Source organism: Malus sylvestris, chromosome 15, assembly GCF_916048215.2.
Source record: "Malus sylvestris chromosome 15, drMalSylv7.2, whole genome shotgun sequence".
Lineage (NCBI taxonomy): Eukaryota > Viridiplantae > Streptophyta > Magnoliopsida > Rosales > Rosaceae > Malus > Malus sylvestris.
In genome coordinates this window covers 24432209-24457981 of record NC_062274.1, presented here as the reverse complement: position 1 = coordinate 24457981, position 25773 = coordinate 24432209, and the positions used below count along the sequence as shown (strand labels likewise).

Here is a 25773-nt window from a genome sequence, read left to right as displayed (position 1 = left end):
TTTTTTTGATTTTTTACGTATGCGATATCGGAGTGTGTACAAACAAGTTTGACGGTTGGATCGTTAAAAAACGCTTCGTAGAATGCGTATCGCATCAAAACGGTAGATTAAACAAACACTTAGAGTTAATGTTATACTTCCATTAAGTATAAAATAAGATTTATCCACTAGTGCAAATATTTTAAATTGAAGATCAAATTCGTTCAATGCATTCTTATAGGGTCGAGGAGTGTAGCTGTAAAAATTCATCAAAATCGGAGCTAAAGTAACCGTTAAATTGTGATTTTTCATTTATAACCGTTGAAAACTTTTGTTTCGTTATCTAATCTCTTAATGTTTGTTTTTTGTGATTTTTTACGTATGCGATCTCGGAGTGTGTACAAACAAGTTTGACGGTTGGATCGTTAAAAAACGCTTCGTAGAATGCGTATCGCATCAAAACGGTAGATTAAACAAACACTTAGAGTTAATGTTATACTTCCATTAAGTATAAAATAAGATTTATCCACTAGTGTAAATATTTTAAATTGAAGATCGAATTTGTTCAATGCATTCTTATAGGGTCGAGGAGTGTTGCTGTAAAAAATCATCAAAATCGGAGCTAAAGTAACCGTTAAATTGTGATTTTTCGTTTATAACCGTTAAAAACTTTTGTTTTGTTACCTAATCTCTTAATGTTTGTTTTTTGTGATTTTTTACGTATGCGATCTCGGAGTGTGTACAAACAAGTTTGCCGGTTGGATTGTTGAAAAACGCTTCATAGAATGCGTATCCCATCAAAACGGTAGATTAAACAAACACTTAGCGTTAATGTTATACTTCTATTAAGTATAAGTGTAAATATTTTAAATTGAATATCAAATTTATTCATTAGACAATATTTATTTATGTTTTTCAAGTATTGATTAGACAATATTTAGTTTGTGTGATGACATTTTCATTGTACAATTCTTTTTTTGTTTCTTTATCGCATATTTTACATGCATTATTCTCTATTAAACCAAAAGTGTAAAAATTACCTATTAAACCAAACAATTATTTATTTAATTTTTAAAAACATATTCTATTTAAATACATATTATTTATTTATTTATTTATTAAACCAAACAATTATTATTTTATTTTTTTAAATTGTAACAAAATTTTGGGGGGAATTTAAAATTTTGAGGGAAAATTTTAAAATTTTCGGAGGGAATTTTGCCGCCATTTTTTTTTCTGTCGGTTATAACCGACAGTGATGAATTTTTTCTGTCGGTTTTAACCGACAGTAATTAAAATAACCTAAATTTTTAAAACCCATCCATCTTCCTTGCGCCGATGCTTTCCCCTTCCCCCTATTCTTCTGTCCTCATTTCCTTTTCCTTCTCCTCTCTCTTTTCTATTTTGTTCGAACATTTGTAACCTATTACAACCAACAATTCCACATAGACTGCAGAGGGCGTGGACAGAGGGTTGATGGGAAGGGTTGGGCGTGGACAGAGGGTTGATGGGAAGGGTAGGAGCTAGAGAGAGGGGGGTGGGGGGTGGGTTCTGTCCACTAACGTTGGTTGCGGAGAGAGAGAGAGAGAGAGAGAGAGAGAGAGAGAGAGAGAGAGAGAGATGGGGAAAAGTATGGGGGTAGGGTTGAGGGGAACGGAATGGGTATAGAGAGAAAGAGTGAGGAAGGGACATAGGAGTTAGAGGTATGGGTTGATTTGTCAGGGGCTGCTGCATCCTTCCTATTCGAAAGGTAACAAATAATTTTCAATTCATTCTGCTGCATCCTTCATATTCGAAAGTTTACAAAGGTATGCATAAACAGAGAGAGTCTGAGATTCAGGCTGCTTCGATGCTTCAGCTGCTGTCAGGAAAAGGGGTTCTGGTTCTGGTCAATTTGGCCGTGGTCACGAAGGTACGGACATGAATAAATTGTTCCACGCTCTTTGGTTTTGTTACTTTTTTTACCTCCATATTTGGTATTTGTTCGTGCTAATCGGCTGGATCATCATTGTTATGTGATTGATTGTTTGTTTTGTGTGTTGCATAGAGAATTTGCTGGAGAATACCAAGGCTTTCTCCTACGACGATTAAGATTGGCGACGGATAATTTCCATTCGAGTAATAAGATAGGGAGAGGAGGTTTTGGAACTGTATACAAGGTACTCAGATTATGCAGATGTCTTGTAATTGGTTCTATTGGGAAGTTTGCACCATTTTTGGAGAATTCATGATATCTGTGGTTTGAATTATGTTGTTTTGTTTCCAATTTGTCGCAATGATCAATGAGTTGGCTCAAAATATCAAGCATTTAAGACCTGATAGCTGACACTGGGAATTGGGTTTGCGTTTTAAGAACGCTTCAATTTCTATCCTTATGTTTTTCTATTCAATTCATTCTTTATGCATACCTTTGTTTATGCATCCTTCCTATCTAAGACTCTCTCTCTCTCTCTCGTTGGTGTCTGTCTCACACCTGACTTTAAACCAGGGTTGGATGAAGTGATGAAGGGAGGCAGACAATGGTGACATACAGTGGGGATGGGCAGTGGGGATATGGAAAATGCAGAAAGTGATTTAATTTTTTTTTTATTATAAATATAAGTCCTGTCGGTTTTAGCCGACAGGAAATGATTTTATTTATTATTTTAATTAATTTCTGTCGGTTTTAGCCGACAGTAAATGGTTTTATTTATTCATTTTTAATTAATTTTTGTCGGATGGTTTAATGATTTTCTGTCAGTTTTAGCCGACAGAAATATTTCTATCGGTTATATCAGACACAATTTCTGTCGGTTTTAAAGTATTTTCTGTTGGAAAATTAATTTCATGACGCAAGCAATTCTGTCACTTATTATATCCGTCATTGCATCCATTTTCTGTCGGATTTTGCTTAAAATCCGACAATAATATATGTTTTTTGTCGGTTTTCAAAACGCCACTAATAACTGGTTTCCTAGTAGTGTCCACCCTGTTTCATGCTACAAATTGCATCTGCATTCGTGATTGATCACTGCACCGGCGTATATCATACCTCCACAGTGGGTGGCTTAATGGATACGATCTAGTTTTTTGTTGTTTCGCTTTTCGTATGTAGTTGTGGCAATGTAATCTCTGTATTAATATATTTTGTCTCCGCTCCTACATTGTTCTACTCGAAAGCCTCATCCAATCCTTCATTATTAAAGAAGAAAAATTGTTGTGAACTCTGTGGTAGGAGGAAGAAATGCACATGGAATGACATAAAATGTTAACCAAGACAGGAAAAAGACAACCTGCTCAAAATTGTTTAGTTTTGTTTTCATGTTGTGTACGATTCCATCTGCATTTGTTCCGTATCCTACCCATTACCTTTCCTATGCCCTTATTCATCCCTCCTGTTTCATGTAAGCCTCTATTTATAGCAAGAAAATAAAAACAAAAAACGAAAATTCTATGTTAGTTTTTAGCTTCATTTTCTTTATAGCTTAATTGACTTTACCCATCACCTTTCCTATATTACTGAGATGGTCCATACTATTTCTGGAACTATAACAAAATAACCCACACTGTTTATGAAACTTAATCAAAATAACTCACACTATTTCTGGAACTATCGCAAACCAACCCACACTATTTCTGGAATTATAACAAAATAACCCGCACTATTTATGAAACTGAATAAAAATAACCCACACTATTTTGGAACTATAACAAAATAAATCACACTATTTATGAAATTGAATCAAAATAACGCACACTATTTTTGAAACTATAACAAAATAACGCACACTGTTTCTGAAACTATAACAAAATAACTCACACTATTTATGGAACTATCGCAAACTAACCCACACTATTTCTGGAATTATAACAAAATAACACACTATTTATGAAACTAAATCAAAATAACCCACTATTTATGAAACTAAATCAAAATAACCCACACTATTTCTAGAACCATCTCAAACTAAACACACTATTTATGGAATTATAACAAAATAATTCACACTATTTATGAAATTGAATCAAAATAACCTGCACTATTTCTGGAACTATAACAAAATAACTCACACTATTTATGAAACTGAATCAAAATAACTCACATTATTTCTGGAACTATAACAAAATAATCCACACTATTTATGAAACTGAACCAAAGTAAGCCACTATTTCTGGAACTATAGCAAGATAACCTACACTATTTAAAACTGAACCAAAATAACTTACACTATATTAGAAATTATAACAAAATAACTCACACTATTTATAAAACTGAACCACAATAACTCACACTATTTCTAGAACTATAGCAAAATAACACACACTATTTATGAAACTAAACAAACTCACACTATTTCTGGAACGATAGCAAAATAACTCACATTATTTATGAAACTGAATCAAAATAACTCAACACATTTTTTTTTAATTTTATATAATATAATTAATTCCAAAACGAACTTTAAATTGTGAAAGTTATTGACTAGGTATAAGAGTGATCATAAAAATGACCAACAGCTGCAAAACCTCTGCAACCATATTCACTTGTTGAGGAATTTGATGAAGAAGATGCCAAATTAGGAAATGGACACTGCACATGTTTCTTTATGCGGGTTTCCGGGAGGGGTAGGCGGGGCCCACTGGTTGTCCAGCTCGAGTTTACACCGCCACCTAGTATGCCGAGTTTATCGCTGGCTTCACTAAAATGGTGTTGGCGCGGCACAACGAGTGGTTGACAGCGCAGCCTTTCTCGTGCGAGTTTCCGTTTTCGCTTCAATGAGAGTTTGTCACGTGCACTGGACGGAAATAAGTCTTTTTTGGAGTTTTCCTCCGTCCTTACCTTGAATGACACCTTTGGATAGCTTGAAATGTTGGTTGTGACCGTGTTGAAAACAACTGGCACGGGTTCGCCGTCAGATTGATCTTCATGCTATCATGAGGTGATCCAGAGTTGAGGATAAATTCCAGACTCGTATTTCACATAATACATCTCAAGTTTGATTCTTGAATAGGTGAATCGTACAATGGTGATCATGGAGAGGCTAAAATGTCTTTGGGTCTTCTCGGCCCCTGAAAATATGGACTGGTGTGACGAAAGCATCAACCGGTTCTCTTTTTCTAAAAAAAATAAATAAATAACATAAAGATATAGTTAGATGCTGCAGTGCAGTGTTGGCCCTCAAATGTTTCTTATTTAGGGTGATTTTGCATTTAAAATATAAAAAAAAAATTACAAAATATGTCGCTACAACTGGCACCCACTTCAATTGACACTCATTTTCTCATACTCTTTATATTTTGGAATATGTCAACACGTGCTGTGTCTGTTTTCTTGTTCTGTTTCTTACATTTGGATTCAGACGTTGCATTGCAGCGTCCATTTCCTAATTTCGTTTTTTTTTTCATCATTCACTCGCCTACTAGATGCTTGTTTTTATATTTGGATTCAGACACTTCAACGTAGTGTCCTCTTCCTAATGTATTTTTTATTTTTTGATTCAGACACTATGTTACAATGTCCATTTTTTGTTTTCGCTTTTTCATCACTTACACGCCTTTTCATAATTATTCCTTACTTTAAAGGCTCATTTGATACATATAGTTAGTTAGATAGGAACGGAGAACTTTCCAATTGTACGTCTGTATCAAAACTGAAAGTACATGACTTTTCATTTGAGTAGACTAAAGAGAGACGCTTTCTTTTTCCTTTCCATGTTTAGTACGGGGTTTCGTTTTAGAGGAATGTCAATAGTCAGAGTCAGGTCAAAACTTCAAATGACATGTCTTGGTCGGTTGGGCTCAAATGTCTAAAATCCAAACAGCTACCTTTCCCATGTTAATGACAAATTGTAGCTCGTGTCAAAAGATTAACCAACGGTTCAACATCCAGCTTGGAATTTGACATGAGCCTACAACTTGCCTATGTCATAAACTGTATAGCCAGCCATTCGGATTTGGACATTGTGGACCAACCTAAACTAATTAACCGACCAACGAAAACTACAGGACTTTTACTTTTGAACAAATGACGACGAGATCCGTTGTTAAGGTTCCTACCTTATGTGTCGCTCCATTAAAATTTGAGTTTTATTATCAAAAGTTATCGTTGGTGCGTGATCTGTAAAATCATTTATAAATTCATACCGGTGACAGTTGATAATTAGGTGCCACATGTAAGTTTTTTTAGCTCGAGATTATGGGTATGTCCTGAAAGTGGTGGTGAGAGTAGGGGTGGATTTTTTGCCAAATTGCCGTGCCAACCGAATTACCAACCGTACCATACCGATTTTGTGCCAAATTTTTTGTGCCAATCGGTAATGGTACGGTATTGTACCGTACCGAAATTTCATGGTACGGTATTGGTAATGGATATCATTACCACGGTATTATCTTACCGTGCCGAACATATAATATAATATATAATTTATAAATTATATAATATATAATTATATAACACATATTTATAATATTCTAATAATTTGATATGCTGAAAGAGGCTCAACCTCGGTTCAAGATTCCAAATAGGAAGAAGATTGCGGCTAGTGTGTGTGATTTATATGTGTTGGAGAAGTCTAAGTTATTTGAAGCAATGCATAATCACAGGGTAAGTATCACAACCGATACTTGGACATCGGTACAAAACATTAACTACATGGTAGTTGCCGCTCACTTCATGGATATGGAATGAAAGTTGCACAAACGGATTATAAACTTCATAAAGATCACAGGTCATAAGGGAGAAGACATTGGGAAAGTTCTAGAAGTGTGTTTGAACCAATGGAGGATAGAGACGATCTTTAGCATGGGGGAAACTTCTATTTGTTTTGGTTCGTAGCTTCTATTTGGATTGTAAACTTAATTTTCATCATGAATCTTGATGCATCATTTGAATTATTGTGTGTGTGAATTGTGAATGATGAATAATCGATGAATTTAGGCTACAAAGTATTAGATAAAGGTACAATAAAAAAGTTTTGCACTTGAATTGGGTTAAAAAAGCCAAAACAAATTTGTCCCAAAACAAAGTGGCAAATACCATTGCCATACCATGCCAACCGAACATTTGGCAATACCGAACTTCGGTATACCGAAAGTTTGGTATGGTATTGGTAATAGATTTTACCAAACCGAAAGTTTGGTACGGTAATTGGTACGAGGGTTTTGGTACGGTAACCGTACCGAACCCACCCCTAGGTGAGAGTAACCAATCTCTCCTATGGGTATGTCCTGAAAGTGGTGGTGAGAGTAACCAATCTCTCCTAAACTTTATAGTTAACACAAATTCATCAATCAATTCATGTGCCAACCCTAAACAGCCGGTTTTTGCATATAAATCACTTGAGGCAGTCTGTATGACAAGGTTTTGCTCAAACCCAGTTGTGATCACAACACAATGAACCTCTTTGCCAGACCTAATCGCAGCGAGAGCCGCGCACGCCTTGATGACGAATGGAAACGTGAAGTCATCAGAAGGGCAACCGGAAGGCCGGGAATGCAGGTAGACATACAAGAGGTCATGGTAGAAGCCGTGATTGCTAAGGTACCGGATTACCAGGTTCTGCAGGCCAAGACTTAGCCTTTGGATTTGTTGGAATAGAGAGAGAGAGAGAGAGAGAGAGAGAGAGAGAGAGCGCTAAATGTGAAGAACCCAGATGAAAAACAGGACCTAACGAATCCTCGCACGTTTTGCAGAGTTTTAATAGACGGAGGAAGTGGGTGGTTTTGTGTCTGACAAGAGAGAGAATTAACGGAGAAGAAGAAAGAGTATTGGATAGGCGGAGGAAGAATCTCATTACTCCATCAAAACTCTGAGATTGGAGCCCAAAGCTAGCCGTTAAGATTTATATTTGTTCATCTGGGGTAACCTACTATGTATATCGAAATAAGGATTCGAACTCGGATGCATACGGCCTAGCTCAACTGGGGTAACCAAAAATGCCATGCAACACTGTTCTTTTCCTTTTTACGCAGAAGTCGTGACAAGATGATATTTTATGAGTGCAAATATGAGGTTCATTATATATTTGAGACTCGAGGTAAGCATAAGCAACAAGTGAGAAAGCGGAAATGAGTTACGATTACGGTGAGTCAAAACTTCGATTCCTTCCATTGTAACCAAAACAATAGTAATACCATCAATCATAATTGGCATTTTTCATGAACAAAACATTAGGCACCATAGTTATGTTTAAGATTTACCATTCTACAAAACATTCTCAAAGCGAAACGAAAAGGCTTTTGTTTAAAGTTATAAATACATTACACAATAATTCTGCATGGATCACGACCTCGACATCACGCAGAAGGCTAAAAGCTTACAAGTTCTAATACCCGTATGCTGTTCTCTTCATCATCCTGATAAACTCATCAGCATTGACTTCTCCATCACCTGTATATTTCAGGCCATAACCTCTAGGATCAGCGAAATTATAATCAACAATTACAAAGCAGTGGCACACAGGAGACAAAGGTTGATGGCATCAAAAGGGGGATGGTTTATATATATTTATGTACTTACGATCTCGGTCTGCTTCCTCAATCATCTCTTGGATCTCTCTGTCTGTGAAGTTCTCACCCAGATCCTTTGCAATGTTTTTAATGTCTGCAGCAGATATCTTTCCCTGGATTCAAATCCAGAAAGAATGGGGTTAAGTATTGACAGATTGAAACAACACAAGTATTTGAATTTAAGTATTCCAAACTGAAACAAAACTAATATTGAATAAGCAAAACAATACATTGCGATCTAGGTCGATGAGCTGGAATGCTTTCATGAGTTCCTCCTTTGTGTCCCGTTCTCCAATTTTGGCTGTCATCATGTGTGCAAACTCATCAAAGTCGATAGCACCACTGCCATCCTTGTCAACATCTGCAATCATTTGATTAATTTGCTGCAAAGAAACAACAGAGCAACATGTTAGCCATTCAGTCAACGTACCAAATATAGAATAACAAGTAGAAAGAAAATTGTTAGGATTCTCAAGAAATTCAAATGATAAATATGTTCACCTCATAACATACTATTAGTTTGTAGTGAGGTTTCAGAGAACATAGCAAAAATGAAACAGCAAAAGCTAAACGTGTAGAAAAATCAACAGATAATCTAGAGGGCCAGAAAATAGAGACGCGCCTAACCATTTAGAGCCAAGCAAACATACGGAAAAACTTAGAGCATGTTTGGTACTTTACTTGAATCCAACTTTTTAAACTCAAAAACAATTTTCAAGTTTTAGGCCTTAAAAACTTGTTTGGTAGGACTATTTTCAAAAACTGAACTTAAGACTAACTCAAAAGTATAGTCTATTATCTAAAAACACAAAAAGTGAGTTTTTAGAGTTTTTAAACTTAAACTCACTCATTTATTTTCTCTCCCTCCTCCCTTCTCACTCCAAAACTATCTCTCTTTTCTTCTTTCTTTCTCCCCCTTCTCTTTTTTTTTTTTTACATTTTTTGTCTCTCCTCCAATCCGCTCTCTTCATTCTCTTAATTCTTTCTCTCACTCCTCTTCCTCTCTATCTCCTCCGATCTTCTCACTTCTTTCTCTTTTCTCTAATCATCTCTTTCTTTCTTTCCTCCTCTCTCCTCTTTCTCTCTTGACCCCCTTTTTATGGATCATTTTGTCCAGTTCAAGTTGTAAGATTTAAAATTTTTAAATCGCATACCAAATAGGTTTTTAAAATTTTAAATCACATACCAAACAAGTTTTTGAGTCTTAAAGAAAATTGTTTTTAAGAAAAATTCTTAAAAAATGTTTTGAGAAATTATAAAATTTTTCAAATAGGATACCAAATAAGTCCCTAATTCCCCATCAGAAAATATTACTCAGTCTCACCACCAGGTTTTAATTTAAAGTTTTAAACCGTACAGGGACAAATTAGAGATAAAAACATACGCAATATAATTTTAGGAAAACCATTTTCAAACTCACAAACACAAGCTTAACAAGTGAATGTATGTAGGCGGCACATTACCTCTTCAGTCATCTCAAAACCGAGAGCCCTGTCACGAAAAAAAATAAACAATCAGCTGTAAACATTTATATGACTAAACAAATAATTAATCACAAAGCATGAGTTAAGAACTCATACCTCATGGCAACATTCAACTCCTTGGCATCAATGGTGCCTAAACAACACAAAATGGGCAACATAAAAAACCATGAATTTAATCAAACATTCTTATACAAACAATATAAGCCAACGACATCAAACCCTTCAAAAAATCTTAATCAAAATCCTAACTTTGAAGTACCTGAGCCATCGGTGTCGAATAACTCGAATGCCTCCTTAATCTCTTGCCTCTTTTGTTGAGTTAACCCATGATGTCTCCCTCTGGGTTTCTCCTTCCTAGATGCCCCTCCGTAAAGGCTTGCCTATCAACCCATTACCAAATTCAGACAAACCAAGTCAATCAAAACCCTACCCACCACCCAAAATCTATCAAATTCAAAAACCCATTTATCCGTATTTTTCAAATTCCATCAATCGATCAAATTAAATCGTTCAAAGTATGCAATTTTACTAAATAAGATTAGCCAAATAATGAGCTAAAGATGCTAGAAGAGTAAAAATTGAGCAGGAAATTGCATTGAGAAGTATACCATTTAGCGACGCGTGAAGTATGAAAGTCGAAGAAAGCGTCTTTCTCTGGAGGAATGTGATGTTTCTTCGCCCAGAAGCTCTGAGGAGGTCTCTGTTTGCAAATCAAGTTTGGGAAAGGAATTTGGGTGTTTTGATACTCAGACAGATTGGGCCAGGAAATTTATTTTTAACGCGCCCAGTTGTAAACTAGTAAGGTCAACTGACATTTTGGAGTTGATGGGTCGAGCCAGGTTTTACTCCAGTTTTAATGGGCTCAATATCATTATTATTTTATTCTTCCTCTTCTTTAACGTTGTGCTCTCTTATCTGCATGCACGTTCGAAATCTCAATCATATAATAAAATTAAGTGCTTAAATTTAGTGTCATTTTAAATTGGTCTCAAATTTTTTTTTTTTTTAACAAACGATAGTATATCAGTGGCGGAATGGGTTAAGCCTCACGTTGGACTAGCCATATAATGTGGTTTCAAATTCGTCTTTAGCAAGAATCGAACCTAAGACCCCTCACTTACAAGTAAACAGGAATATCACTAGACCATAGTACTAAGTGGCTCAACCTTTTTAAACATTCCAAACAAGTACCTAACCTAATGAAAATATCACATTCGTTAAGCCCCATTTAAAAATTCCTTTTAAATTAAGGAAAACTAATGAAAATGACTTGAAAACTTTGAGTTTTAATGATAAGGACAAAGAAAGTGTAAATTGAATAGTACCATAATTGACTTTTTAGTGTAAAAATGTAGTTTTTCGTTAAAGTGAACAGTACCTGGAGCTTTTCGTTAAAGTTCCCTTTAAATTAACTAGGGCTTTCTCTACTAAATTAATAGAAGGTCATGGAAGCATGGCCTCCACTAATTAATGGTCACCACCACCCCCATCCGACCATCACCTCCAAATCCAACGCACAAGCACCAATTCCACCCTCAAACTCAAGCCGCCAACATCGAGAAGAAGATCATGGAGATTTCTGAAATGGTATGGACTGCCATGATGCAGTCATCACCATCTTCACTCCCACAAAGAAGAATTGAAAGCTTTACGAGCCAAAAATCGGCAAATAAGAAAGTCACATGAGCAAAACAAGCTGCTCCTTGAAACCCTATCTGAATTCTTAACCCTCTTATTTGTTAGGAGATTGCTCTTCTGAAGTAATTTCAATTTGGGTCCATTTTTTTTTCAATTCATTGCCGTCTGATCATTGGGTTCGATATTATATCATCTATGTTTGAAATTTAGATTTTGAGGCAACTAGTATTAATGTTGATCATAATATACCCAGTTGGTGAGTTTGGAATATAAATGTTGGAGGGTTTTGGTGGTTGTAGGTTGAGCTTGGACGTGCATGGCAGAGGCTTGATATTACCCTTCATTTTTGTTTTCCATTTTATTTGTAAATTTGTTTTATTTTTATTTTTATTTTTCTCTTCATATATTTTCTGAAGTTATTTTTATTATTTTAGTGTCCATGTAAGTTAAAAAGTGTGACTTCCTGTTGCCACATATACATTTATAAAAAAAATGAACTGGAGCTTAACGGATATAACATTTTCAATAAATTAAGCACTTATATGGAATGTCTAAAAAAGTTGAGACCAATTTGAAATGACACTAAAAAGTTGAGGGTCCTAGGTATTTAATCTAAAAAGTAGAATTTCTATTGTTCAAAGGAGAAAAGAAAGGGAATCTCAATATTGATGCCGAATGCCAAAATATGTTTTCAAATAACAAAAAGCTACTAAATACGTCTTAGTCTAATAAGTGGTATTTATATCTAATATTGGAAGATCTCTCTAAGTTTGGATAATAAGGAGTCAAAATCAAAATCTAACTTCTCGAGAGAAACTACATTTTAATGTCTTTTATAAACAACATCAGCTTTTCATTTCCTCCCTGCTAGCCTGGCCTTGTGGTCCTTAACCGGATTGAATCTTTCCAAAACTTGGCTGGAAGTCCTTGCTGAGGTATTGGAATTGGGGCGTAATGAACCCCCCTACTGGACCTTACCACTTCCCACCTGTAGCAGATTAAACCCTATCAATTTCAAGATTTGAGTTTTTTTTTTTAAATGATAACGTTATTGAGTTAAATAACTTAAATTGTTAGTTGTTAGGATGAAAGGTAGGAGGAGGATCAGTGGGGATTGAACCCGACTGAAGAGAAAAATATACGTACGGTCGTACCTGAACTTGTTAACAAGATGGTGGATAAAAATAAGCACTTCTAGCTTGGCAACTTCATTTCCTGGACAGGTATGAATTCCATTTCCAAATGGCATGAACGTGTTGGGCTTTACTCCAAGCTGTGATGCAATAAATCAAACCCAATTAATTAATTAGATGCTCATTTGAATTTCAAAATTTACATGTTTAAACAATGAAGAACTGGAAGTATATTAATAAAGATAAATTGCAATTAGGGTTATGTGAACCCTTCCATATATTGCCTCAAATCTTGATGGATCGAATTTGTGCGGATCAGCAAAATATTCTGGATTATGATGAATGTTCCGAAACAAAGGCAGTACTTTCCATCCCTTTGGGATCAAGTATACTGTTGGACATGTCAAAGGCGACTCAGTTAAATTAACATTTTTATATATATAGCTAGCTTTTATTTCTTAATTTTCATTCTTTTTTCCTGCAAGGTGAACTTGTTCACTTAAGTTTCCCTTCGGAACTAACATTTTCATAGCTAGGATTTGAAAAGGACTGAGTTTGCGTGGCCTTTTATTAGAGTGGGGTTCTGTGAATTATGGGTCACAGTATACACTACCAGTTCTCTACAAAGGGAAAGCCTTGTTAATTATGTACTTTTCCTTTATAATTGAGTTGGATCTCTCCCTTTCCAGGCGATGTCATTTATGTTTGTGCTATCAATCTCCAACAGTAAAGCTAGCCCTTCTATTGTCCTTTGCCACGGCTCCGAGAAGAACTTACTCGTAGTGGTGATACCGCCCCTCTATATTGCTACATCTTTGATGATGATGAGAGATTTAGATACAATAGAGCGGTATTTATATTGCTTGTAGTTCCTTTGGTAAAAGAATTAAACGGATGATCATTATGCCTACCTTTGTATTCAACATCTTCGACAGCTTCCCTACAGGTAAAAGAGATGATGCTTGCCATCCTCAAGCTCTCCTTCATAGCCTGCTATAGAACTTCCAGTTTAGTTTCTCAGTCACTTTGATACTTTATAGAAGAAGAATTTATTTTAGAAAGTCTTATAGGAACTACGGTTGTATACTAATGTTTTATGTTTAATCAATAATGTAAAAATGTATCAAGTGAAAATCAGTGACAAATATGGAACGCACAAACGATGACCTGCGACCTATGATCAATTATTATTGGTTTGTGTGGTACTACATCAGCTATAGCATAATAATGATGATTTTCTTGGTGTGACCATAGTATTGTCATGTGGTGTTATCAATTCTCTTATATTATACTATGCGTAACCTAAATGAAAAACTCATTGTTATCAATTCTCTTATATTATACTACGTGTAACCTAAATTAAATACTCGTTGTACAATAATATTACATATACATAACACGTAGAACACAAAACACCAAGCGGTAAAAATGTTATATATACCTAATATTCTCTCGAAAAGTATATATATATATATATATATATATATATATATATATTCTGAGTGACAAACCATCTATATTCCATTCATAGAGTTTATCAGAAGAGACTGAGAATTGGTTTTGGATATTTTTTTCTTCAAATTGAATATCTGGAGGTGTTGGTCTGGGATACCAATTTTTAGTGAGAGATGTTGGATTGATTCTTCTATTTGTGATTCTTTTAAGTTCAAGATTTTGAAAAACTTGTTCAACTTTTCGGATAGAATCTGAATCATCTTCTGACCCAGAGGATATTGGGGATATTTCAGATTGGGATTCATCAGGGTGATTTAGGACATGGACTGTCTTTTCTTGTTTTAATTCTAATAACATTTGGTCAATTTTTTGACTTGTGGAGGTTGTTTTCAAGGCTATTGCCTTTGAAGAAGATTCTGGGAAATTAACCAGGGGTTTTTCTCTGATTGCTGATTTTGGTTAAGAGAGTTTGTGTGTGTGTGTGTGTGTGTGTATATATATATATATGTATATATATGTACTTACCCTGCTGGTAAGGGGCATATTTCTAGTCTGTGACCAACTCAGCGAATGGTTTCCTCCTCCATTTGATTCAAAGATTGTCTTATGTTCTATCTATATATGGTAACTTCTGGTTAACACATGGGGTTAATTATGCAAGAGGCCATGCATGTTAATAAGAGTATGTAATACTATTAAGACAGACATGTTAATACGCCATGCATGTTAATAACAGTACGTAATACTATTTAGACAGACCAAAATCACGCACTTGTTGAACATTTTCTAATGTTGAAAATGAATTTCACATTGATGAAATGAGAGACATTGCATGAGTTTATAAGTAAGTTGGTATAGTCCTCATATTGCCAATTGGTTTATGGTGGAACCTAAACTTCCTTCTTCCTTCATCTAATACGTGGGTGTCACGTATAATGGTGAAATCCAGCTCTATTAGAGACATTATCAGCAAACGTGACAGTTTTGTGTGTTCAAATAGCATTATTGATGTTATAAATTCTGACCTCGATAGTTTCTTGAAGCTTTGAGTCATCGTGAATGTATTTGATCATCCAAGTTAGGAGACTGGCTGTGGTGTCCTGAGCAGCAAACATTACCCCAATGATGTTGTCGACGATTTGATTGTGTGTTAGGGTTTCTCCCTTCTCATCCTTGAAGTCCAATAAACTGCCCAATAGATCTTTATGCACCAAACTCTTTTTCTTTCTCTCTTTTATTATCTCACCAAGAATTAATCTTATTCTTCTCCTTGCCTTCACAAATGAATTTAAATTCCCATTTCCCACAAATATATTGTACAAGAATATTGAACATTAAAAGAAAAGAGAGTAACTTAGTTTGATTAGTACCTTCTCGAACAGATTACGATAAGTACATAATTGTTGATCGTGGCAAATTATTATGCTTACCAAAACCGATTTATTGCACAAGGAGCCGGGGAGTATTGCGGGGAAAGGATTGTAACCTTTGTCTAGAGTGTAGTACTTTTCCTTGAGCATTTCTTTGTAGTGATTGTTTAAGTGACCAAATACGCGTACAATATCAACACAGAAATATACACATGTCATTTTAAAGTTCTATGTTACAGACTAAATACGCATACAATATCAACACAGAAATATACATATGTTTGTACCATACTTCACCAATCCCGAAACTGTCAAGCATCGGTCAACTCCATACATTCGAGGACCCACTGAAGAAGTTGTGCTAAGGCACACCTATCGAAGCACAATAGTTTTTCTCCAATCAGGAGGCCAATCACAACATGACACGTATCAACATCAGAATAAAGCTCCTAGAGTCCCACATCGACCGCGAGCGGAAGCTGGAGACTCTCCTCAACTATAAAAGGAGATCATCCTCTTACAGTTAATCCCTAATGTAATTATTATACTTAAACTTGTCATTAGAACCCACTAATAATGATTATGCTTGAACCTATGTATTGTGTAAACCTTTCACTATTAATGAGAGCTCTTCTATCCCGTGGACGTAGCTAGCCATACTTAGGGGGGAACCATGTATATTTTGTGTTTGCTTTCCTATCTCTATATGTTTACATATTATCATCACTAGGTGATCGGAGCAACCTAGCGAAGGTCACAAACTTGACATTTTATTATGTTGTTCTAAGTCTCACCGAATTTGTGCATCAACAACATATATAATCCAAACAATTAAGTTTTGTTAACTGATAAAAAGAATTATTAAAAAAAAAACTTGAACTAGCCAACCTTCTTTAACTCATAAAAGGTGTTAACGACATTGCCAGACCATGAGTCTAAGGTAGAAATGGCAATGGCTTCAATATCTGGGACCAAGTTTCTCATAACATCCAAGGACAATGATCCTTGGACTAATCTTCTAATCTGTCCATGGTAGTCATCTTGGTGGAAGAAAAATGCCGAGGGACCAATTAATCTCTCTTTGCTTTGGGGGTATGTAGGTTTAAACAAGTGTGCCTGAGTCACCATACCTAACAAACCGCACAACCTCTGGGCTAGACAGCATCACACAAGGACTGCCAAGTATGTAAGTCTTGAAAACTTCTCCATACCTAACAATAATTAAAATATTAAATTAAAATAATCCAGTCTTGATAAGCATGCATGCAGTGGATTTAATCACTTAATTACCTGTTGTGCCTAGTGGAAGAAAAGACATTAGGGTTTTGAGAGTATAGTTGCATGGTTTCACCTACATAGGGCCACCCATCGAACCTGGAGGTAGAGTTACTCTAGGATTCCATGCTCTCATTTGTTTTGCAAGTAATAAGATGAATGAAAAAAGAGCAATCAGAAGAAAATAGTAGACACGTAAAACAATATACATATCGCTCTCTTTGATCGCGATATAGCTTAGGAAATTAAATTCAGTAAGTTATTAAGGACATTGTGGCCTGTGAACATAGTTGTGCTTGTTTATATAGGACTTGCGGGCAGGTAGTGACAATGTGTGATTAATTCGATTATTCTCTGCCATCCGATTTCAGTGGACAGTGGCTAGCCTGCCAGGCCAATGACTGATTGCCCTAGCTAGCTAGTTGCACAACTTTTCGTCGTCCAATTCAACCCACTATTTAACCTTTCACAAGGATTGCCGATGGTACTAGATTTACCATCAGGCACAGACCTAGCCACAAAAATTCTAGTGAGATGAGCCATAAAAGTAGAAAAAGAAAAATGAAGAAGCCACAGAATATTGAAGAGAACAACGTACGTAGATTCTTGAAATTTTGAGAAACAAAATACTTTCTTTCTTAGAGCACTTCTAGCGTGGGAGCCCTCCCCCCCATGCTATTCACTATTTAATTTACCCAGTGAACAACAACTGCCCTTAATGAACAGTAATCGCCTTTTTCATCTTCACCATTGCAATTGAATAGTCCTGGCAATTGACAATAAAATATTACTATTTATGTCTCCTCAATCGCCCACCCAAACCTCTCTCTCTAAAAACCACAACTTTTTTCTTCCTCTCTCTCTCTAGAAAACCACAACCTCCAAATTTCTTCCTTTCCATCCATCCATATCTCTGAAAAAACAGAAGAAAAAAAAGAGAAGACGACAGAGATCCATCTCTCAATTGTTCAAAATTTGAATGAAAAAATGGCACAAAGAGCGAAGAAGGAAGAGACGGAGTTCAAGGTCCCTGAAATGCTAACGCACTACGTCAACAACTACGGCATCACCGACAATCCCTCCAACAACAACATGTGCCATAAGTGCTTCAACGCTGCATTGGCCGCCACCACCGCCACTTCATCGTTGTCGTCAGCGGTGATTGTTTGAGACAAAATAGAGGAGGATGGAAAAGCAAACGGAGACAAAGAAAGAGGAGATGAAGGGACGCAAACATCGGTGAGAAGATCGGAAGTGGTGGCGTCAAGGCCAGTGGGTGCCTTAATAATGTGCCTGGAGCTCGGGCCTGCTCGGGCTCGCTCGCCAACCAACGCTAAACTTTCTCCCTCGGGCAATCAGGCCCTGTTCCACAACCTGTCCCCCGAGTACTTGCTCCCGCTGGAGCTGCTCTTATAACAAAATGTTAAATATTTAGGGTAAGAAATTTTACATCTTTTTTAGCTAGATTTATGTCCATGTCATGTACTTATCTTGTCAGATCACAAGCCTTGGTTACATGTCTATTTCACATAGGGTTCTGTTTGGGCCCAAAAATATTGGTTTGTGCCGAGTTTAGAATTGTTCTCGGCCCAAAGGCCTTGCGTAGGAGTCGTCGGGAGGTTATCTAGCTCATGGGCCGCATAGTCATGACTAACCATATCCTATTAGAAATCCGAGGGATGCAGGTGAGTCCTATTACGAGAATGAGTCTCGACAGGATAAAGAGTTTAAGATTGAATGTGGCCTAATGACGGGTTGAGTTCAGAATCCTGGTAAGAGTAAGATTGGCTGAGATAAGGTTGGATCGGGGAAATGAGTTCTAATCCTAGAATGATTGGGATTCAATACAACATTACTATAAATAAGGGGAGGACATCGAACAAACCCCCTCAAATTCAACACACAAACTGCCTTGCGTAAATCCTTGCTCTACGCGAAACCTCTCAACAACCTTGAGATTTTTGTTTTCCTTTTTCGCTAACATATCTTCAGTTTGGATAAACAACATTGTGAAGGCAACCGGCGAACATCTTCAATTTGGATAAACAACATTGTTGTCGTAGAATCAGCTGACCGTGCAGCACCTTCTGTTTGGATAAACAGTACTGCGACAGGGCCGACTGGTTATCTATCTGAGTCTCGGTCGAGAAGGATTTTCTATTCCTTATCGGCAGAGGTCATCTCATTAGCCTCTTCGGTGAAGTGAGGTGTTACGAGTTACTGGGCTCGGCACATCGAACGCCGAGTTGTTTATGATTGACTATTCGCAGTTAGGTTTTAGAGTTCGGCATTCTAACAGCCGAACCACTTTCACGATCAAGACGTATATTTGTTTTGAGTACTTGTGTCCCTATACTCTAGTGTCGATTCGGCGTTCTTATACTCTTACGAATATAATCACTGTGACCGAATCTGGCATCGAAAATTTGTGAACTTCGCAGAACTAGAAGCCTTGTCTTCAGGCTCTAGAACTCGAAAGCCGAGAATGTTCTTTCCTCAGCCGCAGTCGCAAAATTAAGAAGTCAATAACGCACCCAACACAACATCAATGAATTTTACTCCTCGATCGAGCTCGGTCGACGAGTTGGCATGCCCCTCATACAACCGAATGACATAGTTAGCTTACTAATTACTCGGCTTGCACGCCATGTAGGCTTGGTAGTTTTTAGGGTCAACATTTTGGCATGCCCAATGGGACCCAGTGCTAAGACTACGAAGTTCATGACCATCGAGACACGATCAGTAAAAAAGAAAACAACCAAATAACATAGTTAGCTTACTAATTACTCGGCCTGCGCGCCACGTAGGCTTAGTAGTTTTTAAGGTCAACATTTTGGCTGAATAATCAGGTCGAATACGAAGCCTTTGTTATCGGCATCGGCGTGCTGTATAATTTATAGGCAACTCGTGTCCTTGTTCTTGGTGACTTCGAACTTGTTATAAATCAACTCAACGGGGTTTTTAGTTGCATGAGTTATACTTTGGTGACTTACCACATGATTGCCAGCTATTTGGCCGAATCATTCGACGACCTAACTTTCAAACACATTTCACAAGTTTATAACACAGACGCTGATGAATTGGCTCAAATAGCTTCTGGAGCCCAACTCATGGGGGGCAAATTAGGCCGAGAAATACCTGTGTCACAACAAGAACATTTGGCCTTGATTAATCAGCAAGTTCTCCAATGTGGTTACGTGATCCAGACACGGGTCATGTCTTTACCTTCGTTGTTAGAACGGAAGGACACGATTAAGGTTTGTGCCGTCGAGGCATTACCAGACGATTGGAGAAGGATGATTATGCGATATATTGATAACCCCAACGAAAAACACGACCTACGGACAAGGGTTCATGCCACAAACTACGTATTATACCAGAATGAGCTGTATAAAAAATGTGAGGATAGGTTACTATTGTTGTGCCTCAGCCCGCAATAAGCTGCTCAAGCGATGGCAGAAGTACACAAAGGTATTTGCGGAGCTCACCAATCTGGACGAAAAATACGTTGGCTACTTCCACTGCACAGTTATTTCTGGCCTAGTATTCTGAAGGATTGTATTGAATATGCAAAAGGGTGTGTACAGTGTCAAATCCATGGGCCTATATAGAGAGTATCGACCAAATCATTACATTCGGTCACCAAACCATGGCCGTTCCGAGGATGGGCCATGGCTATTATCGGTAAAATCACACCATCGTCTGGTGCAGCCAAACATGCGTGGATACTTGTTGCAACAGACTACTTCACCAAATGGGTCGAAGCCAAGTCATATGCCGAGCTAACGTCTAAGGAAGTTTGTAGTTTCGTTGAAGAAAACATTGTGACTAGATTCGACGTGCCAGAAACAATCATAACAGATAACGGTACGATTTTTACATCTGACAGATTTAAGGACTATGCAGCAAATCTAAAGATTCGACTCGAGCAATCTACGCCATACTACCTGCAGGCGAATGGGCAAGCCGAATCAAGTAATAAGGTTCTTATTGGTATTCTTTAAAAAATGATAAAAGAGAGGCCAGACATGTGGCACTTAAAGATAAACGAATCGCTATGGGCTTATCGAACCTCTCTATAGACAACCACTCCGTACGCGTTGACTTATGGACACGACGCAATGTTGCCCGTTGAGCTAAGTATAAACTCGTTGCGAATAATTGAACAAAATAGTTTGTTCAGTGCCGAGTACAGTCAAGCCATGAGACAAGAGCTCGAAGATTTAGAAGAAGCTTGGCTTGATGCTTATAATTTATTAGTGGCTCAAAAGAAGATTGCCGAGCGTGCATATAATCAACGAGTTAGACAAAAAAGTTCGACGAAGGAGAACTGGTTTGGCAAACCGTACTACTCGTAGGAATTAAAGACCCCAGGTTCGGCAAGTGGTCGCCGAATTAGGAAGGGTCATTCGTTATTCATTAAGTCCTCGGCAAGGGGGATACCATCTTAGAGATCGAACCAGCATTGTTCACAAGTTGCCAATCAATGGAAGGTTTTTAAAGAAATACTATCCAGTCACATAGGAGATGCGAGAATAAAAATTCATTTCATTTCATTAAGTTCACTACATTGGTCGATCAATTTACAATAATCCTAGGTGAAGGGAAAACCATGAGATTTCATGTGGGATTTCTAGTGACTAGCATGCATATACAATTCAAAATTTATATACAAAACCAACGGAAGCATGTTATCAAATAATATCAAAGCAATAGTCATGCAAATCCCCTTCAAGATGCATAGGTTTATGTAAGATGCATCAAAAACAAATTTATATATAAGAACAAAGTTTAGGAGTAGTTTTATACCTCTTGATCTAGATCTTAGACCAAGGATGGACCACCTCCAAGCCCTTTTCTCCTTGAACTCCTTGAGCCTAGCCTCCTTCCTTGCCTCCTCCACTTTGTTTAGAATGAGTGCTCCTAGGTTCTCTTCAAGTTTCCAAAATTGAAAACCTTTAAAGATCCTCACCCTCTAGTGTAGTGAGAAGGATGAAGGAATAACCAAAGGGGTGAAAAGATGATTAGCTAAATCCCCCTATGGTGGCCGGCCCTTTGAGTGTTAGAGAGATATTTTTCTTTTTCTCTTTTGTTCTTTTAACACTTCCAAAAAACCCTAATGAAACATTTGCTATAAAGTTCCTTTTATAGCAAAAAAGAAACAAGTCAACATTTGACCTTTCTCTCCCTCTTTTGGCCGGCCCCTTTTTGTTGTTTGGGCTTTGGGCTTTGGGCTTTTATTTATTTCAAGTCATCCAATGCTTGAATAAAAGCCCAATGGGTTTAGGCCCAATGGGCCCAATTAAACCCGAACGTTTCTTTAAGCCCAAAACGATCTAATATCGCTTTTATGATTTCTTTAGACTTTCTAATTAATCAAAACACTTAATTAATCCAATTAATTATTTCCATCATCCATTAATTACTCACTACAAGAGTGTATTGGTAAACAATCGTTTTAGGTTCTAATTAGCAAGGCAGTGGGGTGATTGGCACCAATCCAATTGATTATATTTAATCCAATCACTTAGTGAATTAAAACTTACTTTTAATTCACCTTCTTCTTTGACGACTACATTTAATAATCTAGAAGAACTCACAAGCCATGAGTGACATCTAACCATATATCATGGCTACTCAAGCTAATGTAGAAGTTGTTCGGAGAACCTATTCAGTTGGAATTACAATGTAATTCGATCATTCTCTAAAACAATACTCTCAATCACATCACTAGGGTATGGATATATTATGTCAAACCCCTAATGTGATTATTCCTTCTTATATGATTCAATTGAGTCGTATAGGAACGCTTTCCTTTATTACGCTCGATACTTCGGCCGAAGATTCCAGAATCATATCTTAGAGTATTCATCCTCTCTTAACGAGGATTAAAGATTCCTTGTTGCGCATTCACTTGCCTTCATGACTAAGTGGCTTAACCCCGACTATGCCGTGGACACCCGCGGATGGAGTGACTTTGACATAATCAAAGATCAAGTACTTAACCACAAGACAACGATGATGCCTCAGGTCAAAGGACTACTTACATTATTCCAACCATTAGAGTTACTTGCTTGACATGTGAGAAGACCTCCATGCAAGTACTCTCGTTCGATTGTGTTTAGTGAACTCATTCCCTTAATGAGCACCTACACACTTGTCTTAGTGTCACTACACGAATGGGATGAGACCTTCCATCCTTCTAATTGAAGCGGACATAGTATGTACCGGTCTATGCATTGTCAGTATCCCTTCGACAATCCTATGACCAGGAACCTTTTGGACATGATGGTTATGTGAAGAAGGTCTCTGTAGTCTAACTTCATTAGATTACTTCTTCAATCGATCCATTGTCTATGGATTCACTATTTAGGACATATATCGTTTATAGAGATAGTCCTAAATAGTATCTTTGCCATTTGATGTATAAGAGTCATCTATACATCCATTTATTGTCCTGAAAGGTTTCTTCCAAAGAGGGCATATTTCCAACACTAGGGTGATGAAGGAAGAAGAGTTTCAAGAACAGCCTTCAGCTCCAACCACCTCACCTTGCCCATCGTGACCTCAGCCTACCAATTCCTCTTGTCCATCTTCAGCTGCTCGACTCGCTTCACGCTCGCCGCATTGTGAAGACCTGTAATTTGGAAAATATATTTATAAGACCACCTATAATTATAATATTTGGGTTCCTTGTATTTATTTAATTATTTATTTGTTTACTATATATTAACCTTGTCTAATTACCTGTTTATATTTATTTTATTTATTGATTTTAGCTTTACTATAATTATTTTGGTCTAAAATAATTGGCTGGTCAAGGTCAATGCTATTGTTGACAACACCTCTCTATTTACACACACCCGTAGCAGATTATGGGAGTACGGAGATAGGTTCAACTTATCTCTTGCCGCTACACCTTCCAATAAGAGAATAGCTATAGCCGTCTCTTAACCTCCTATAAGTAGGAGTGCTTTTCATTCATTTGAAAGAGGAAAACAGACGGAAGAAGGGAAAAATAATTCGAGAGAGAGAGAGAGAGAGAGAGTTGTTTTTCTGTGGTTTCTGTTGAGAGTGAGAGAGAGATCGATTGAGTGAGGGAGGGAGGACTGTGGAGTCAGTAGCTTGCTTTGTGTGGGTAACAATTTCTATACCTTGTTTATCTTTTCATAACTATTATATATTTTCCTTGTTTATATCTGTCGTGGAGTTTCTATTCGAAGTTTGTTTATACAAATTCTTCGCTTGATCAAATCTAATGTAATTTGGCTTCAAATCTGTATATACCTTTGATTTGGCTGTCTTATTATAAAATATGAAAGAACTATGATAAACCCTAGTTTGACAAATCCAATTCAATTTCCTTTTCCAAAACTACTTTATATTTATACAATATTATGTTAATTTGATTGAGAATAGAATGAAGTTTATATATATACACATATGCTGCGCTATCAATATATGTAGATGTATATGTATAGCTATTTTTATATACATTAGTATATGCTGGAACAAAACCACACTAAGTCTTAAGCTTTTTGCACTATATATCGTCTAGGTTATAAATGATTAATCATGTTGGGAAATGGTTTTATGTATGGTTATTTTATACAAGTTACATAACGTTTTGAAGGCAGAGGACTATCTAAGTTTATTCATTCTTTTGGTCTCCATAATATGTTTACTATACACAAAACTATTTTGCATAGTATTATAGGTCAACCAATTTGATATCTGATTTGAGTGGTAGTAAATTAGTAACCCAAGTACTTTGATTAGTTAGAGTCTATGTCTTGCATAAAGTGATTTGCTTATGTGATTTGCTTATACTTCTGAATAGGATTTTGTCAAGGTGGTGAACTCTTGTAATAGAGAGTTGGAGCAATGCTTTGGAGTCCAGGTAGGTGAAATACAGCAGACCTTTACGGAGATTGGCTTTATTAAATTTCATGAAGAATTATATTATTATCGATCTTGTTGGTTGATTAATGTGATATGGGTTGCTAATTGGACAAATACTGCTCTTGCATGTTTACTTGTTATTGGTTATGGAATTATTGGTGAAATGCTATTGGTTGAGAATATACTATGGTATATGTGAATGATAAATGAAAGTATTTGTGAATCATTCATAATTGGTCGTGTGGTTGGAGTTTCAGTGGTGAGAAGGAATTGGAAATGAGGGTAGCTGGAAAGGATCTTTTGTATAGTTGAGCTAAAATCTTAGCAAGTACCAGGTCTCAGGCGAGCCCACTGTGCACAGATTCTTTAAAGGTAATTCGGGACTGGCGACAAAGGGTTTTGGCAAGATGACTAACAAAAGGGGAAATTGGGATGATTGAGTTACAGGGGGTTAATTTGTATATTAGAACATTCGAACCACCACTGCAGAGGTAAAATGCACGGTATGGGACGTGCAGGTCTGCATGTTTTATTATATGAATTAACGGGTAGAGATGAGTATTGCATTGCACTCATACATTGTTATTGATAATGATTTGGTACTTGATTAAATGATTTTATAACATGTAATTTAGTATTGTCAATTTACTGTGGTAAGGTTATGTCCCTACTGAGCTGTTGAAGCTCACCCCTCTATTGTTATGCAGGTTTACTAACTAAATTGTCAAAAGGGTAAACAGGATGAAACGAGATAGATGTGAGGCTAGAATTTGTATTTATTTATTTAGCTTTGTAAAGAATTCTGGATTTCTTTTTATAAGAGGAATTTTATTTTTCACTCTATTATTTCAGTTTTACTTTAATTATTTAGTTTTTAGTTCGCGTTTAGGATTCAGGTTAAAGTTTTTACTACCGACCTCGGGTCCGGGGTGTGACACGCATATTCGGTCAGGCAAGATTTGCCGCCCGACTCAAAATCCATCGCAAGCTCAGAAGCAATTGCCAACCTTCGATTTGAAGTTCGGCAATTTGACGGTCAAGGTCGGCCAT

At 36.8% G+C, this 25773-nt stretch overlaps 1 protein-coding gene, 1 long non-coding RNA gene and 1 pseudogene across 2 annotated transcripts; 1 reads left to right on the top strand and 2 right to left on the bottom strand.

Moving 5' to 3' along the window:
• Positions 1-8123: 8123 nt before the first annotated feature.
• Positions 8124-10721, bottom strand: LOC126605997 (probable calcium-binding protein CML20). Its single transcript, XM_050273461.1, has 7 exons — positions 10559-10721; positions 10210-10330; positions 10047-10083; positions 9930-9957; positions 8697-8849; positions 8477-8579; positions 8124-8347 (listed from the first exon to the last, which is right to left on the bottom strand). Exons 1-7 carry the CDS (start codon positions 10559-10561, stop codon positions 8283-8285), a joined length of 510 nt encoding a protein of 169 aa, XP_050129418.1. The 5' UTR covers positions 10562-10721; the 3' UTR covers positions 8124-8282.
• Positions 10722-12455: 1734 nt separating this feature from the next.
• LOC126605995 (abscisic acid 8'-hydroxylase 4-like) lies at positions 12456-17032 on the bottom strand (annotated as a pseudogene).
• Positions 17033-23834: 6802 nt separating this feature from the next.
• On the top strand, positions 23835-25612 carry LOC126606000 (uncharacterized). The gene is made up of 3 exons (XR_007617089.1): positions 23835-23959; positions 24662-24721; positions 24981-25612. It is a non-coding gene; the product is annotated as an uncharacterized LOC126606000 (long non-coding RNA).
• Positions 25613-25773: the final 161 nt, after the last annotated feature.

Coding starts and splice junctions, on each gene's coding strand:
- LOC126605997 (XM_050273461.1), bottom strand. Junction 10,084..10,209: donor ATTCGACACCGATGGCTCAG/GTACTTCAAAGT, acceptor TGTGTTGTTTAG/GCACCATTGATGCCAAGGAG. Junction 8,850..9,929: donor GTTTTGAGATGACTGAAGAG/GTAATGTGCCGC, acceptor GTTTCTTTGCAG/CAAATTAATCAAATGATTGC.